The 16,723-nt window shown below is 46.0% G+C and overlaps 1 protein-coding gene across 2 annotated transcripts in view; it reads left to right on the top strand.

Annotated features, from left to right (window-relative positions):
• The window catches only part of SEMA3F (semaphorin 3F), a 209,646-nt gene that overhangs the window by 161,243 nt on the left and 31,680 nt on the right, over positions 1-16,723 (top strand). For both annotated transcript variants that reach the window (XM_060240061.1, XM_060240060.1), the window contains 2 exons: positions 964-1,057; positions 13,895-14,014. In XM_060240061.1, the coding sequence (XP_060096044.1) occupies positions 964-1,057; positions 13,895-14,014 (214 nt within the window). The remainder of the gene's footprint in view (positions 1-963; positions 1,058-13,894; positions 14,015-16,723) is intronic.

The raw sequence follows: 16,723 nt of genomic DNA, 5'->3' as shown, positions 1-16,723 counted from the left end.
ATAGTTTCTTGACACTCATTTGACATAAAATAATGAAATTTGTGGGTCCACAAGGAGGCTTGAGCATGCAAAGGAATTAGAGGTCTCTGTGAAGATATTCCACAGATCAGCATTCCTAATCTTGAACCCAACCATGCATGGGATAGGTGACATGGACATGAGATGGTGAGCACTAGAAATATGGGTTTTAAAAAAAAAAATGCATGGCTTTATAAAATAACATCATGCAGGTAGAGACTGTGGAATATGGTATTTTAATGTCTTTGATTTATTTTCCAATCATGGAACAGATTTATTTAGGGCAAACTAACGTTACTTTGACAACTTGAGTATGGGACAGCTATTTTGAGGCTTGCATGAAAATAACAAAGTGATGTGCCTGTAAATTGGTTCACTAGATGCTGAGTGAATGTCTATGCACTATCATTTCTTGTGGTTGATGTGGGATTGGTAGATAAAACAGCTACAATTAGAATACCATGAAGACACCACTGCTGTTCCTGGCATGACATGGAGGTGTTATGGAGGATGCTAACAACAGGCAATTTCAAAGATATTTTTAGAGTAACTTCCATACCTGTAGCTTCCATTCATGCTTTTATGGCAGCCATTGGACATTCTAACCTAGTGTTTCTCAAACAGCCATTACATGGAAGCAGTTGATCCCCTTGGTATGGCAGCTGCCTTCAAGAGTGGAATCATTTGCACTGCCTTGCAATGCATGAAGTCAGTCACTAGGGGAAACTCATTTAGAACATACTTCATAGAGGAATCATATTGTACTGCCAGGGCTTCCTACATTCAGCTGTTCGTAATTTCAGTGGTGTGCAGTGTGGTTCATGCATGCAGTGTGTTGTGTCTAATGAACTTTCGTGTCCCCCCTGTTTAAAGGAGCCAAGAAGACCAAAGGTAAGGTTGTATGATCATGTAGATAATTTATCCACCTGTTGCCTTCTATTCCAGGATTACATATTCTATGTGGAACCACAGACGCTGGAGTCAGGGAAAGGGAAATGCTCTTATGATCCAAAGGTGGACACCGTGTCAGCATTAATCAGTGAGTTTCTCAGTTGTTAATGCCATTTGAGAATACAGTTGCCAGGTCCAATGCAGAAAATATCTGGGGACTTTGGAGGTGTAGCTGGGAGACTTTGGGGGTGGAACCAGGAGACTTTCCCATTCCCTAAAATAAATAAAAACACAGCAGTTCTATTCCCCTGAGTAGTCTTCATTTCCTCGTTCCCCCAGCAGCTGGACTTCCACGCACACTCTCACAAAGCAGCCAAAAAAAACACAGCTTGCACACACTAGTGTGATCTCACTTGGGCAATTTACTCACAGGATGTAACTATTTTGCTGTATTTCAACAAACTTCTTCAGACTAACAGGAAAATGAAAGCAGAGCAGCCTAGGGGGCGAAGTTTTTCTCTAAACAAACAGAGGGACTCTGCTTGCATCTCTTCCTTTCGCACATGCTTCACACACTCACCAGGAAGACCTACATGGCTCTGCCTACTTGCCCTACCCATTCAGCTTTCCTCTTGCTCATATTTAAAGGCACACACAAAGTCCAAAACACAGGCAGTTTGCAGACTTATTTTAAGCCTGCACAGATTTAAAGGCCCATGATGGCTGTTGGGGTTGGGCTGGCAGCAGGGAGGAGTCTGCAGAATTGGGGAATCCCCCACTAGGACCTGAGGGCTGGCAAGCCTATTTCAGAAGCTGAAAAATTGCTTGCTCCCTTTAAGTCCAGAAGAGCTATCCGAAATTAGAAGAAAAGAGGACAAACCTTCTTTGAATACCAGACAGAGTGAGAGCAGCTCTGTATTCAGGAAATGACTTTGTTCTCAGAAATGCATAGGCAGGTCTGGCCAGTTTTGTGTAGTGGTTAAGTGCGCGGACTCTTATCCGGGAAAACTGGGTTTTGATTCCCCACTCCTCCACTTGCACCTGCTGGAATGGCCTTGAGTTAGCCATAGCTATTGTAGGAGTTGTCCTTGAAAGGGCAGCTTTCTCAGCCCTACCCACCTCACACGGTGTCTATTGTGGGGGAAGGAGATAAAGGAGATTGTAAGCCGCTCTGAGACTGATTCAGATAGAAGGGCGGGGTCTTCTTCTTCATCTTCTATTAGGCAGCCCTAAGTGGCTGCCTAGGGCACAGCCCCGGGGGGGGGGGGTGCTGATTTGTACATAAGCAGTGGAAGATTCCTTGATTTCAATAACTGATAAGGCTTTAATTTCTACTGAAATGGAAGAAGAGTAGGATCTTCATCGTGGTCTCTGTGCAGTCCCATACATGGGGTCTTGCCGCAGGCAACGGATCCATACCTTGGAGTCTCCAATAGCTCGCCTAGAGCGTTTTTTGGCGCGCTTTCCACTCGCCCTGGGGAGCAGGCATCGACTGCGCATGCCTGGAGCAAGCGGGAGGCGCCATTCCCACTCAGTTTCTTCCTTTCCACCACCTGGACAACACCTACCTTGCTGCGTTCCTCTCTCCTCAGCTCGTCTTCTCCTGCTTGGTATTATATTCTCCTTTTCTCTTATCTCCTTTCTTCTATCATTTTTCATCCTTGTAAAATTAAACAAAGCCCTTGTTTCTGCGCTTTTCTTTCCCTGTTTTTCTTCCCTCCCTCCCCTCCCTTGTCCGGAGTGTTTGGAAGGGAAAATTACTTTCAAAAAGTGTCGGTGTGGATCTAAAATCCCTACTTCAGATGGACACTCATACTGACTTTTCTGCTTGGGTGAATCTCATCGGGTAGATACTTGCCCTCATTGCGCCAACTTTGGTAAACAGGCACGAAAAAATCGAGTGGCTAGACTTCAAAGTTTCCTGCTTGAAAAATCTCTCCAGGCTATGCCCAGCTCTGATTCGCCGCCTCCCCCACACCGAGCGGGAGATTCGGCTGCTCCTCAACTCCATAAGAAGCATAAGTCCGACAAGAGAGCATCCAAGCACTCCAACACCGGCCACAAGGCTTCGAAGAAGTCTCGCCATACCGATCCGTCAGCCTCGGCTCTGAAGAGATCTCGTGATCCAACAAAGTCGACTCCCGATGACTTCTCCGAGGGTTACCACTTCGACCACTATAGCGACATCTATGGCGTCGGTTTCCACACACTCGGCTCCGATCCAACGTCTAGTTCCACCAGAGCTTTCGGCGCCCTCCGACGTCATTTCCGACATGCCTCATCTTACTCCCCAGCTGCAGTCGAGGTTATACCGGTCCGATCTTGTTCGCCCTCGGTCCATAGCATGGTGCTGTTTGAAATCCTCGAGCCTGACCCCCGTTCGGATCCGACTTTCTCTCAGGATCATCCCCGGTCTTTGCTACAGGCTGGATCCTTTTGAGACATCAGAGTCTCTCCTCTCTACAGAGAATCTTCGACACAGGTTTCCACCCAACATGTCCGCTCTTGCTCACTGGTTCGACGTCATGATTTCTGTTCACGCTCTCCAGTCTACCGCGACTACCAGGATTATTACCAAAGGGGTCGATATGAATATTCTTCACTCTCCAGATCTCCATCTCCCAGACACCGCCGAGTTTACCATCGCTACTCCTGTTCCCCCCTCGGATGAGGGTTTTCGTCGCTCTCGGTACATGAATTAGAGGTCGCGTCCCACAGAGACCGCGATTTATCAACACCTCGAATCCGTGGCTTTGAATCTCCTTGGTACCATGAGCCTTCTCAAACCCGAGACCCAGAGTATCTCTCATCTTGAGACTGTGAAGCCCTTCGAGTCCGTGAACCTCTTTGGTACCAGGAATCTTTTATACCCCGAACAGCTTCCGCCACCATATCTTCTGCCACGACCTCTACATAAGCCATGACTTCGACTGCCTTACAATTACAGTCTAAACCTTCTGAGGAACGTGCATCCACATCTGCACCTACCAAGCCTCTGATCTCTCCCGCAACCGAGGAATCCCAATCCGACGGGGACAGCTCTGGCTCTTCTGACTCCGAAGATCCTCCTGGCTCTCCTGCCTCCAATTCCACACATCCAGCCCGTCTCTCTCCATCAGACGGTTCGAAGGCCTACCTTAATCTGATTACTACCATGGCTGAAGCCTTGAATGTTACTCTTCCTTCCGACTCATCCAAGGTTTCTGACATAGTCCACAATCTGGTTCAGGTGGATTTCCCAGCGGGGTCACTCCTACCTATGTTGCCAGTGCACTTGGACGGGCTGCGTGAGGCCTGTGACAAACCTGCTTCGATTCCACCTACCTCGAAGCACTTTGACTCCCTGTACAGAGTACACGCTCCAGAATCTAAATTTTTAGCTTCCCATCCTGCTCCAAACTCTATCATCGTGCACTCAGTGACTAAAGCCAAACCATCCAAACATCCTACTCCTTCTGATCATGAGGGCTGGAAGTTGGAGACCCTGGCTCGCAAGATTTACAACCTTGCCTCTACTAATTCCAAACTTAACAATTACATGGCTTATTTTTCTGCATATACATTTAATCTCGCCAACCAATTTACTCCTCTCCTTCCTTCTCTGCCTGAAACTTCTCAGAGAGTCGCATCCAACTTAGTCTCTGAGCTCTCACGAGTTTCTAAACAGCAGATTAACACCATTAGACATGCCGTTTCCTGCTCATCTAGAGTTTTCGCTTCATCGGTGGCACTGCGTCGACATACTTGGCTAAGATCCACAAACCTGCAACCTGACATCAAACAAAAATAGAATACCTACCTTTTGATGGCCTTGGCCTCTTTCATGCATCCACTGATGAAGTCCTCACTTCGGTAGATGACGGCCGCAAGCGGAGAAGCATCTTGGAGTCTCTCAGCCAGCCTCTCAGCAGTTCAATCGACCCAAGCCCTGGAGACCATCTTTTCAGAGGCGTCAACGCTCTCCTAAGCAATCCGATTACTGGAAGAGGAAACCCTCTCAGCAAAAGCAACCCTTTCAACAGAGGCCACGCTCTCAGCAGACAAAGAAGTCTTCCCAGCCAGCCAAGCAGTCTCTTTGACTCCCCTCTGCATCTCACCCAACAGCTGAATCCCTGTTATCAAACACGTTTTTTCCCGTTCTACCCAACCTGGAGCTCAATCACCACGGACTCTTGGGTGCTCACCATAATCCGCCTAGGTTACACAATCGAATTCGTTTTGCCACCTCACCACCACTATTTCACTGTTACTCCACCATTCCCTCATCTCAAACAAGAGATTCTGGACCTGCTCCAAAAAAATGCCATAGAACCTGTTCCTCCACACCATCAGGGGACAGGTTTCTACTCACGATATTTCCTGGTGCCCAAGAGGGATGGGGGCAAGCAACCCATTCTGGATCTCAGGAGACTAAACAAGCGGATAGTCTACAAGAAATTCAGAATGATCTCCATCCAATCCATCCTACCCTTAATTCCACAGGATTCCTGGATGGCATCCCTGGATCTCCAGGACGCTTATTTCCATGTGACCATCAGACCTCAGCACCGCAAATATCTTCACTTTGCTATGGGACAACATCACTTCCAGTATCAATCCCTCCTGTTCAGGCTGTCCACCGCCCCAAGAGTGTTTACGAAATGCATGGCAGTGGTCGCAGCTGCCCTGCATCTTCGCAACATTCCAGTGTTCCCGTACATAGACGACTGCTTACTCATCACTCCCATAGCACATCAACTGGCGAAGAATCTCAAAACAACTCTCTCTCTTCTTGCCTCCCTGGGCCTGTGTGTGAATGCTACCAAATCTCACCTTACCCCAACTCAGGACCTACAGTTTATAGGTGCTCGTCTCTGCACCGCTCCTCACCTCATTTTTCTTCCCAGGGATCGTGTCCACACTATTCTGTCCTTGGCCCAGGAGGTCATACGTGCCCCAACGCAACCTGCAATCACCATCCAACGACTTCTGGGCCTCATGGCCACAACAACCTCTGTTCTTCGATTCGCAAGACTGCGCATACAGCCTCTCCAGCTTTGGTTTGTTCGTGCCTACCATCCACACGTACAACCACAGAATACTATTCTCACAGTACCTCAGAGGGTTCAGCTCTCCCTTGTCTGATGGACAGTACCAGACAATGTAATTTGCAGAATGCCCTTTGTTCTTTCTCCTCCGTCTGTCATCGTGACTACAGATGCCTCCAAGTGGGGATGGGGAGCCCACTTAGAGGACAAGACTGTCAGGGGTCTGTGGACTGCACCCAAGAGGGCTATGCATATAAACTGCCTAGAACTCATAGCTGTTCACAGGGCTCTTCAATCAAGCAACCAACATGTTCAGATCACAACCAACAATATGGCCACAGTTTTCTATGTGAACAAGCAGGGCGGTATCAGATCTATCCGTCTGTGCCGCATAGCCATACTTCTTTGGGAATGGTGCATCAAAAACAGCATCTACCTGACTGCCATTCACCTTCCAGGGATAGACAACCACGAATGGTCCCTCAATCCACACTACTTGCATTGCATCTTTGCATGCTTCGGGACTCCAAGAGGAGATGTTTTTGCTACGAAGGACAATTCGAAATGCCCTCTCTTTTATACCAGGAGAGGCAACGATGCTTTGCTTCACAGTTGGAGGGGTCCTCTTCATTACCTTTTCCCACCAGCCCCTCTAATTACTCGATCTCTACTCAAAATTGCTCGGGACGGTACAGACTGCATACTGATAGCACCATGGTGGCCACGGCAACCGTGGTTCATGAGACTCCTTCAAATGTCCCATCACACTTATTGCCGCCTTCCCCTGGCAGACGATCTCCTCACCCAGAATCACGGCCAGGTATGGCACCACAACCCCCAAATTCTAGGACTTACAGCTTGGAGAATTCGGCCACATCTTTACCACTGAGAGTAGTGGAAGTTATCCTGAATGCTAGAAAACCTTCTACCAGGCGCTCATACCAGTGCAAGTGGAAGCGCTTTGCATCCTCTCAACAACTTGATCCAGAGTCTGTACCTCTCCCTTCGATCCTGGAATACCTGCTGTCTCTACAGGTGTCGGGGCTCAGCTATTCTTCTTTAAAGGTTCACCTTTCAGCCATTTCTGCTTTCCATGAGCCTATTGATGGTCAGACTGTTTTCTCCCATAGACTGTCCAAATCATTCCTCAAGGGCATGCTGCACCTTAACCCTCCTATCAAACCAATTGTGCCAGTTTGGAGTTTGTCGTTAGTTCTTGCACAACTTATGAAACCCCCGTTTGAACCCTTGGCCACTGTGGACCTTAATCTTCTCTCTTGGAAGACTGCCCTGTTGGTTGCTCTCACCTCTGGCAAGTGGGCCAGTGACTTGTGCACCTTCTGCTCTGACCCACCTTATACAGTTTTTCATAGGAACAAAGTGGTCTTGAGAGCGGATCCTGCTTTCTTACCCAAGGTTGTATTGAAATTTCATCTTTCAACTTCTACTTCGTTGCCCATGTTTTTTCCTGATCCTAAGGACTCTGGACAAAGAGCTCTACACACCCTCGACATCAGAAGAGCTTTGTCTTTTTACCTCTTTCGTACACAACCGTTCCGTAAGGACCTTAACTTATTTGTGGCCTACAGCAATCCTCAAAGAGGATGCAAAATTTCTACCCAGAGACTCTCTAAGTGGGTATCCATTGCAATCTGTTTGTGTTACGAAGTTGCTAAGCAACCTTTACCTGAAGGCCTTAAGGCTCACTCGACTAGAACAGTCTCGACCTCCTCGGCCTTCCTGGAGGGCGTCTCCTTAGAGGACGTCTGTGCTGCTGCATCATGGTCCTCGCCATCCACGTCCGTCTCACACTATGCCTTGGATGTTTGTGCCAGACGGGACGCCTCCTTCGGCCAAGCGGTCCTCAGGTCCATCTTCCACTGAAATTACCCCAGGTGAGTGCATGCATACATTGTAAGTATGAAAATGTTTTTTTCTTGCCAGCATCCACCTTCCTTTTGACTTTCAGCTTGCTATTCACCCATGTGTGGGACTGCACAGAGACCATGATGAAGATAAACAGGTTGCTTACCTGTAGCTGATGATCTTCGAGTGGTCATCTGTGCAGTCACACATGCCCAAGCAGCCTTCCCCTCTGCTGGCTTTTTCTGCCTTGGTTTTTACCTTTGTAGACTGTCAGTAGCAGCTGGAAGAAACTGAGTGGGAATGGCGCCTCCCACTCGCTCCAGGCATGCTCAGTCGATGCCTGCTCCCCAGGATGAGCAGAAAGTGCACCAAAAAAACACTCTAAGCGAGCTATTGGAGACTCCGAGGTATGGATCTGTTTCCTGCAGCAAGTCCCCATGTGTGTGACTGCACAGATGACCACTTGAAGATCATCAGTTACAGGTAAGCAACCTGGGTTTTTTTTATACCCCACTCTTCTCTACCCTAAGGATTCTCAAAGCAGCTTGCAATCGTGTTCCTTTCCTCTCTCCACAACAGACACCTTGTGAGGTAGGTGGGACTGAGAGAGCTCTGAGAGAACTGTGACCAGTTCATATGGAGGGATGGGGAATAAAACCTGGTTCTTTTCCAGATTAGAGACCGTCACTCCTAACCATTACACTGTGCTGGAATAGTTTCAAATCGGGGCTGGGGGGAGGGATATAGGTCATTGACAAAGAACTGAGAAGGTCTGGGAAATCCTCATTGACGACATTTATGCCACTCACTTTCATCTAGCTCCTTCCCCTTATCCATCGAACATGGTGTTTTCTTCCACTGTCCACACATTCCATAAACATGGCCATGATTAGTAAGCTATATTTATATAGGTCCTAGCTGAATCTTGTTTAGATCCCTCTGTTACAAAGCATGTCTGCTCCCTAGAAAAAAAATTGTTCCTCCCCCTCACATATCGAATTTCCACGCTCTTCATTTCTACGGCTTTCATATAGAAATAAGCATACTGTTTGTTCTCTCACCTTCATCCCTTAGTCTCCCCCACACATTCCCTCAGTCATCTTCAAAATGATTCCAAACATGAACATCCACTGACATTTGTCCTATAATATGTGACCCTCCTCCATTTTCAGACCACTTGGGAGCAGACTTTTATCAACGAGGAGGGCACCACCGGGCCTGTGTTGGCTGGGATTACATAAGTACACAGCAGGGAGATAATTAGCAGTGGTATCATTGTCCTGCCATCCATAGACCTGCTGCTGCATAACAGCTGCACCAGACTCCCCCCCAGGAGTAAGCTTCAGGACTAGCCAAAAGTCTCACTTCCCGCAAATCCCCCAGCCCACTGATATTGCCTGGCTGCCTCTGATCTTGTCCAGGCATAAGTATCCACTTACATGACAAGCCCTAAACTTCTTAATTAATCTGAAAGCAGCTGTGACCCAGGCCTGGGAAAGGCAAGGACTGTGCCCCTATGCCAGTAGGTTCCTGGCTGAGCACTGGGCCTGGAGGACAAACCAGGGTCCATTTTGTAAGCCCCTTTAATTCCTCTGTAAGTGTTTCAGAGACAACAGTAGGAAGGACATGAAAGGGCACCTGGTTGGTTGGGGGTGGCTGAGGAATAAGCATTTATCTCCATCCTTTTCTCAGCTGCCTTTGAACATTTTAAGCCTTTCACTACAGTCAACAAGTTAGCATGACAAGAAATGACCCCTTGCATAAAGCAAAGTTGCCAGCTCTGGGTTGGGAAGTACAAAGACATTTTGGGGGTGGAGCCTGAGGAGAGTGGGGTTTGAGGAAGGGAGGGACTTGGGGTATAATGCCATAGCGTCCACTTTCCAAAGTGCCATTTTCTCCAGGTGAACTGATATATTTTCTCTGGAGATCAGTTGTAATAGCAGGAGATCTCCAGCCACCACCTGGAGGTTAGGCAACCCAATGAGAATCACAGTAAGTAGTGTGGAGAACAAAGCAAAGCCTCTGTACATAAAGGAATTTTACAACATATGAAATTGATAATATCTTCAGTGTTTTCAAAAACAGATTCTCACAAAAACATCTGTTCAATAGAAACAAGCACAAAAGTATACAAAGTGGAACTGAGAATTCCAACAGATAATATTAAAACTCTTAATAGCTCATATCACTGTTTCCCATTTGCAGGGTCAGGACCCGGTACCGAGCCACGGAAGCCTCACTATCGGGTCCCAAGAAAAGCCAAAGCTAGCCCCACCCCCAGCAAAGCATGACCTCTGTTCTGCTTCCTTCCTTCCTGCATCTCTGTGTTGTGCAGAGAAAAGCTAGCTTTGAAGGCTGCAAAGCCTGAGCTCCATTTGGCTTCCTTCCTTCCCTTGTCTCTGTGTTGTGCAGAGAAAAGCTAGCTTTGAAGACTAAGACAGGCTGTAAAGCCTGAGCTCTGTTTGGCTTCCTTCCTTCCCCCATCTCTGTGTTATGCAGAGAGGAGCTGGGCTGCCTCTCCTACTTTCTCCCCCTCTCCCAGTGTTTGAGAGAAAAGCTGGCATCCAATGGCACTTTAGAGCCATGAAGTGTTCTTCAAGGTATGAGCTTTCATGTGTCTTGCAGTATGTTCTTTTGGGGAGATTTCCCGGGAGGCTAGGGTGGCAAAGAAAGAGTGTGTGTTTTTTTCAGCTGGGAGGGGCAGGGAGTGGGCATTCCAGTAGCTATTTTTTTTACCAAACAACCCCTGGGCAGAACTGTTGCTGGCTGGGGTAATCTGACGGTGAGTAAGGCTTTTTTCCCCTTTGTCCCCCCTTCTTTATTTTTCTGTCTGCAAGGGATGCTCTGTCTCTATTCTTGGTGCTGGGGGTGGGGGGAAGCAACAGTGGGGGGCTTCTAGTGCCCTGGCCCCACTGGTGGACATTCTGGTGCTTTTTGGGCATTGTATGAGAGAATTTTGGACTGGATGGTCCACTGGTCTGATCAAACATGGCTTCTCTTATGCTCTTATTTTTTTTTCTTTCCATGTCTTTCCTTTCCTTTCCTTTCCTTTCCTTTCCTTTCCTTTCCTTTCCTTTCCTTTCCTTTCCTTTCCTTTCCTTTCCTTTCCTTCCATTTCATTCTTTCCCTTTCTTTCTTTCCTTCCATTTTTACTGGATGAAACTTTTCTGTTTATCATACTGTTGTTGCAGACATAGGAGCTCTGTCAATGAAAAATTGTCACCCCCAGTTGTAGCCAGCTGGCCTTTCTATGAGATTTCTGTGTGAGTGAGTGAGAGTTAGAGGTATGGGACAGAAAGAGATTATTGGAGATTACTGCTGTATATTTCAACAGCACTGGAAGTGATGGTACTATGAATTTGGCACCATTTTACTGGTCCTGCTTTTAACAGCTGTCTGACACCAAAATTAAACTCCTCCTGTAAATATTAAAAGGATGAAAGAAGTTAACAGCTAAATATCTGCACAACAGGTTGCTTTTAAAGGCATGGAAAACACAGCCAGTAAAAAGCTGCAAGCCCCTCATAAATATCCTTTTGGGGATAACTGCAAAAAAGCTTGTATGAACTTTATATAACTTGAAGTTAATTCATTAATTGCAGTACAATTCTCTGCTACCTTTCACAGCAATTTCCTAGTGTTTCAGTCAAGGAAAAGTATGAAAAATTGCTGTCAAAAGATTTTCTTGAAACCAAGCAAGCTTGGTTGTAGCTTGAGGAAGGGTTCCAGTAGTAGCAGCTGAAGGAAGGGCCTACTAAATGTGTCAGCATATTTTGAGCTAAAGCAGCTGCCAGGGCCCAGTGTGGATGGTACACAGCACTGGCATCCCTGATGGCAATGGCAACAGCGCTCCCAACTGCATACACTGGCCAGTGCTGTTGAGGATGGGGTGTTTAGGTGGTGCAGGCAATTGAGCATGGGCATTAGGAGTGCTTGCAAGCTGGAGAAGAACACACAAACAGATAGGTTCATGCAGGCGTGAGGGTGGAAAGAGAGGACCCTGGGAATGTATGAAAAAGTGGCAGACCACCCACTTTCCACCCCCATTTTGTCTCAGCATGAGTTTCAGAGAGATTTTTCTGAAAACAAAGTTACTTCAGAAGAAGTGGCAGGTTTGGGGGAATGCCCTGGAAGTGACATCACAGGAAAAGGTGGAGTTTTGGTTCAGTGTGCCCTGGAAGTGACATCACTTGGCCCTTGACCTGGAAGTGACACCACAGGAAATGACATAATTCCTGACTCTTGGCTCCACCCCCAAAATCTCCTGGCTCCACCCCCAAATTTTAGTGGACCACAAAGGAGAAGTGTAAAAATCACCAGGCCACAGGAAAGAAAAGTTTGGGAAACCCTGGCTCATATGATTATAGTCTTTCATAGATGTTTATGTGAAAATCTATTCTTGAATATATTGAAGATATTATCAATTTCATATAAGCACTGTAAAATTCCTTTATGTATAGAGGCTTTATTTTGTTCTCCACACCACCTGGAAGTTGGCAACCCTAGTGCAAAGGCTTTACTTTTCCCCTTTCCTTTGCTCACCCACTTCCTAAACACAACCTCACAGCTTCAGAACTTGACTTTGTGTTCATGCCAGATACCAGATATGAATACAGAACAACAGTTATCTTCTTACATAAAAGGGGGGTTAAATTGATTAACCCTGCCAATCCCCAGGTGCCTTGGAAGGTGGACTGCATGGCATGATACCCTGCCAAGGCCCTTCCCCTCTCCCAGGCTTCACCCTCAAATCTCCAGGTATTTCCAAAGATGGAGTTGGCTACCCTGTTCCCGCCCCCCCTCCCATGTTGCCTTGGATGTACCATTGATGACAGGAAGCACGGGTGCCTCACAAAAATGAACTATCTTTCATAAACAAATGTATGGGTGTTTGGTTTTTGTATTGGAAAACTCCAATAAAATGTTAATTACCAAACAAATGTATGGGAATTCAGGATTTCTCTGTTGAATCACTTGTGCAGCAATTCTTTGTTTACTCTCTACTAGGAGTACTAGTAGGGAAATTTAGTGTGATTATTTCTGCTTTGCTGCTGCTGTTACTTCAGCTAGAGTAAGGAGAGTTCTGGTCATATATTCAGTAGCTATGGCAGCAGAGTGGGAGTAGGGCCTGCCTATCCTCCTTCCTTCTCCTCAGCTTATCCATGATGATTATTGGCAAGGGTTTTTTTGTAGAAAAAGCCCAGCAGGACCTCATTTGTATATTATGCCACACCCCCAGGTGTCACAATTGTTTCTACAAAAAAGGCCCAGCAGGAACTTATTTGTATATTAGGCTACACCCCCTGATGCCAAGCCAGCCGGAACTTCATTCCTGTGCGTTCCTGCTCAGAGAAAGCTCTGATTATGGGTAATGCTAGTAGACTGAATGGAAAAGCCTTTTTTCCATTGTGTGTGTGTGTGTGGGGGGGGGGGTTGTTTGTTTTTGTCAAAAGAACTGTTGGGGACAAAATAAAGTAACCTTAGACCCTTGCCCCTTTAAACTTTCTGAAGAGTGAGGGGCAGCTGTTATGCCTGAGTTTTTTGTTGCCTGAGAGAAAAGGTGCTGGAGAAACTAAGTTTTCTTTCCCCCTTCCCCTCTTTCTGTATGATGATTCTGGACAAAAATGACATTCTGTCTGCAATACTGTCTCTATCACTAGTGTCTGAGATATATCATTTTTCCTTATGGGGAGCTGTATAAACTCCTGTTTCATATCTCCTTGTGAGAAGAGAGGGAAAGGGCAGAGGAAAAAGAGACTTGAGTTGCTTGCATTTCCTGTTCCCTTTACATCAGTGTCATGTCCAACATTGCTGAGAGTCTCCTGTGTTTGGGCTGGTGCCATGGAAAAATATCTCCATCCTCCCAAAAATGACTCAAGCAAGGTAAGATGAGGACTTACCATGGCTCCCCCCCAAGATCCCTCCCTCGGCTGGACCAGTGGGGTATGGATGGGAATTCTGGGTAAATGTGATTCTGGATTTCATTTCCAGCTTGAGGTACATACTGCTTATTGTCATGTGCTTGGGTGGCTGTAGTTTTGTCATATGGAGAACACTTCTGCATTTGTTGCTGATCTCTGCTTTTGCCACAGATGAAGAACTCTATGCAGGTGTCTACATTGACTTCATGGGCACTGATGCTGCCATCTTCCGTACCATGGGCAAACAGACTGCCATGAGGACTGACCAGTACAATTCCCGCTGGCTAAATGGTGAGTAAGAGGGTAGCAATGCTTAGAGTGTTGAGAATGAAAGGCGGAATTCCTTACAGTCTTCATGTCTAGTGCATACAACGTGCACTAAGAACTGGAACTTGGTGCAGGACTTGGCTTACAGGAAATATCAGATAGTGGGTTGTTGTTTTTAATTAAAGCAGTAGAAAGTCTCCTGTGGAGGTGAGGAGTTGTTAGTTCTCTTGAATGCTCTTCTTTGAAAGGAAGTCCCAGTTATCAGACTGTGTGATAACAGGCAGTAGTTTAGATATTATGCTAGTTGCAGCACTAACCCATCTCCCAGTTGTTTATTTCTGTGAATTGCACACTACTACAACAATGGCTTATCAAAAGTCTGGGACATCAAGCATGTCATACCAACTTCTTGAGAATGCATTATTTCATCTGTCCATATATACCTAATTCAAGCAGCTCCATTGTGGATAGGGAAATCTTCCTTTAGTTCTCTGGATCTCTGCCCCTTCTCTTCCTAGGATTCTGTGGGTCTAACTGTGTCTTCAACTAGGAGTTCCCTTGATAATTCTCTAATACTTCTGCAGCAGCAGTCCTTTTCATGTGGCAGATCCCTTCTGTCCTTGTGGAAATTTTATACCTGTTCTATCACTTGCAAGTACATGCAGTCCTTTGCTTGCACTTTATGTCTAATCAACAGCAAACCATCATGGTGTGCTCTTCCCACAAGCAATAGAGAATTTCTGCCTCACTGCTGCTGTCAAGCAAGCAATGAAGAGGGCAAGATTGAAATCTGACATCTGATTTAGACACTACATATTCACTGTTCATTGGCCATTGCAAAACTGAAGGTTCCGGTACAGATACTTTGAGGTTTTCACTCCAAAGAAGGAAACGTGCACTGTGAGAATTTATTTTTACATAACCTTTGTCCAGCCATCTGGTTATTTCAGAAGTGTACCAGTGTTTGGGTACTTGTTCCCTTCTCTTAATTTCATGGGTTTGATATGCATCACCCTTTTTGTTCATTCAAAAGCATTTGGTTTCTGGCATTGTTTCTTTACACACAAGTTGGTGGTGGAGGGCACGTTTATATTCTTGTCATTTCTGATAACTGATCCAGGGCATTTTATCTCCTGCCCTTTTGCCTCTTGCATGCATCATGGAATGGGATTCAATGAGAGAAGGTCTTCATTGCACCTCCAGCTGTTCTGGAGTAGCAAAAACAGCTGAGTAAACGAAGGTCGGGGATCATGTTTAGGAGGATGTCATTTTAGTAACCTGAACAGAGCTATCTTTGTAAGCAAATGCTGGATTTTAAGGGGAACCATGCTTTTCCTGGCAATTCTTTAGCTGGGGTGACTCTGGAGAAAACAATGACAGATCGCCAAAATTGCAACAACTCCCAATATTCTTAGGAAACTTTTTGACAGGTGTGCTTGTTGTCACATAAACTCAACAGTGGCGTTTCTGAAACTGGAGAAAGAGGTCAGTATTTTTGTGAGGGTTGGTGACAAGCTTAGAAGTAAGGCTCAGAGTTCCTCAAAAATGTGGGTCACAACCCCACTTGGATGGCTAAAAGGGATGAGTGAGGTTGTTTTCTTAGTTGCTTACAGGTCAAGTTACCTCAGATTGCAGATGAAGTACACTGGGAAAAGATTATGCAGGAGCTGAGGACGTTGAAACTGGTGAATGTGTGTGTGTGTGTGAGAGAGAGAGAGAGAGAGAGAGAGAGAGAGAGAGAAACAGACAGACAGAGACAGAGAACTGCTGAGAATGTGAATGTCTGAGAGTTTTGGGATCTAGAGAATGGTATATAGGAAAGAAGGAGCCAGGAAAGTATGTTCAGAGAGATGTCTACACTGGTGAGAGACACAGAAGAACTAGAAAGTCTAAGACAGTGAAGTTCCATAAGATTTGGGAAACACTGCTGTGTGGCTTTAGGATGCCAAAAACTAATTCCTCAAGCTGTTATTACCTTTCCTCTCCAGGCAGACCCCACTCAGCAAGTCAAGAAGTCTCAGCTACCTTGTTGTATGTTACAAATGAGGTGATACAAGGAATAGAGCTCAGGGCTTCAGCTAATCAAACACACAGCTAGATTTCTTGAACAAACAGCTGCTTAACTTATTGAGCATCATGCCAAGTTCTTTTCAAATAGCTTACATTGAGATTTGCTTCTCTAGCTTTGGTCTGTGGTTCAGGTTAACCTACCTTTCTTTTTAAAAAAACAGCTTTAGTTCAGAAAACACCTAGCTTCAAAGTGGGTCACATTGCCATAGAGTGAGAAGTAATAAGGAATGGCTTTTATTGGGGGTGCTGAAAGAGCATTTGAAGTCTTGCTTGTGCAAGAAAGTGTTAATCTGCATAGGGGATTGTTTTCCAAGTATTCCAGACCACACAGTGGTCTACATACCGTGACTTTACATATAATCTATTCCCCCTTCTATCATTGCTGGGTAGAAAAGCTCCACTATTGGATAGGAGGGGAAAGCACCAGCAGCTGAAGCCTGAGTGCTGATCTAGGAGGAGTGTATGCAACTGCTAGGTCAATGAGTGCTCCTGGCTGATTCATTGTTTGATTGGAGCAGGTCATCTGGCTTGCGTGCTGTAAGCAGAAGCTGCAGGATTTATATGCCACCATAAATCACCTTAGGGACCTACTTCCCATGGGCAGTGAGCCACTGTGAACTGAAGAAACCGATGCCTGGTGCTTACGTGAGCTGACCTCAAGTG

Source organism: Heteronotia binoei, chromosome 5, assembly GCF_032191835.1.
Source record: "Heteronotia binoei isolate CCM8104 ecotype False Entrance Well chromosome 5, APGP_CSIRO_Hbin_v1, whole genome shotgun sequence".
In the NCBI taxonomy this organism is placed as follows: Eukaryota; Metazoa; Chordata; class Lepidosauria; order Squamata; family Gekkonidae; genus Heteronotia; species Heteronotia binoei.
This window is presented reverse-complemented; position numbering and strand designations above follow the sequence as displayed.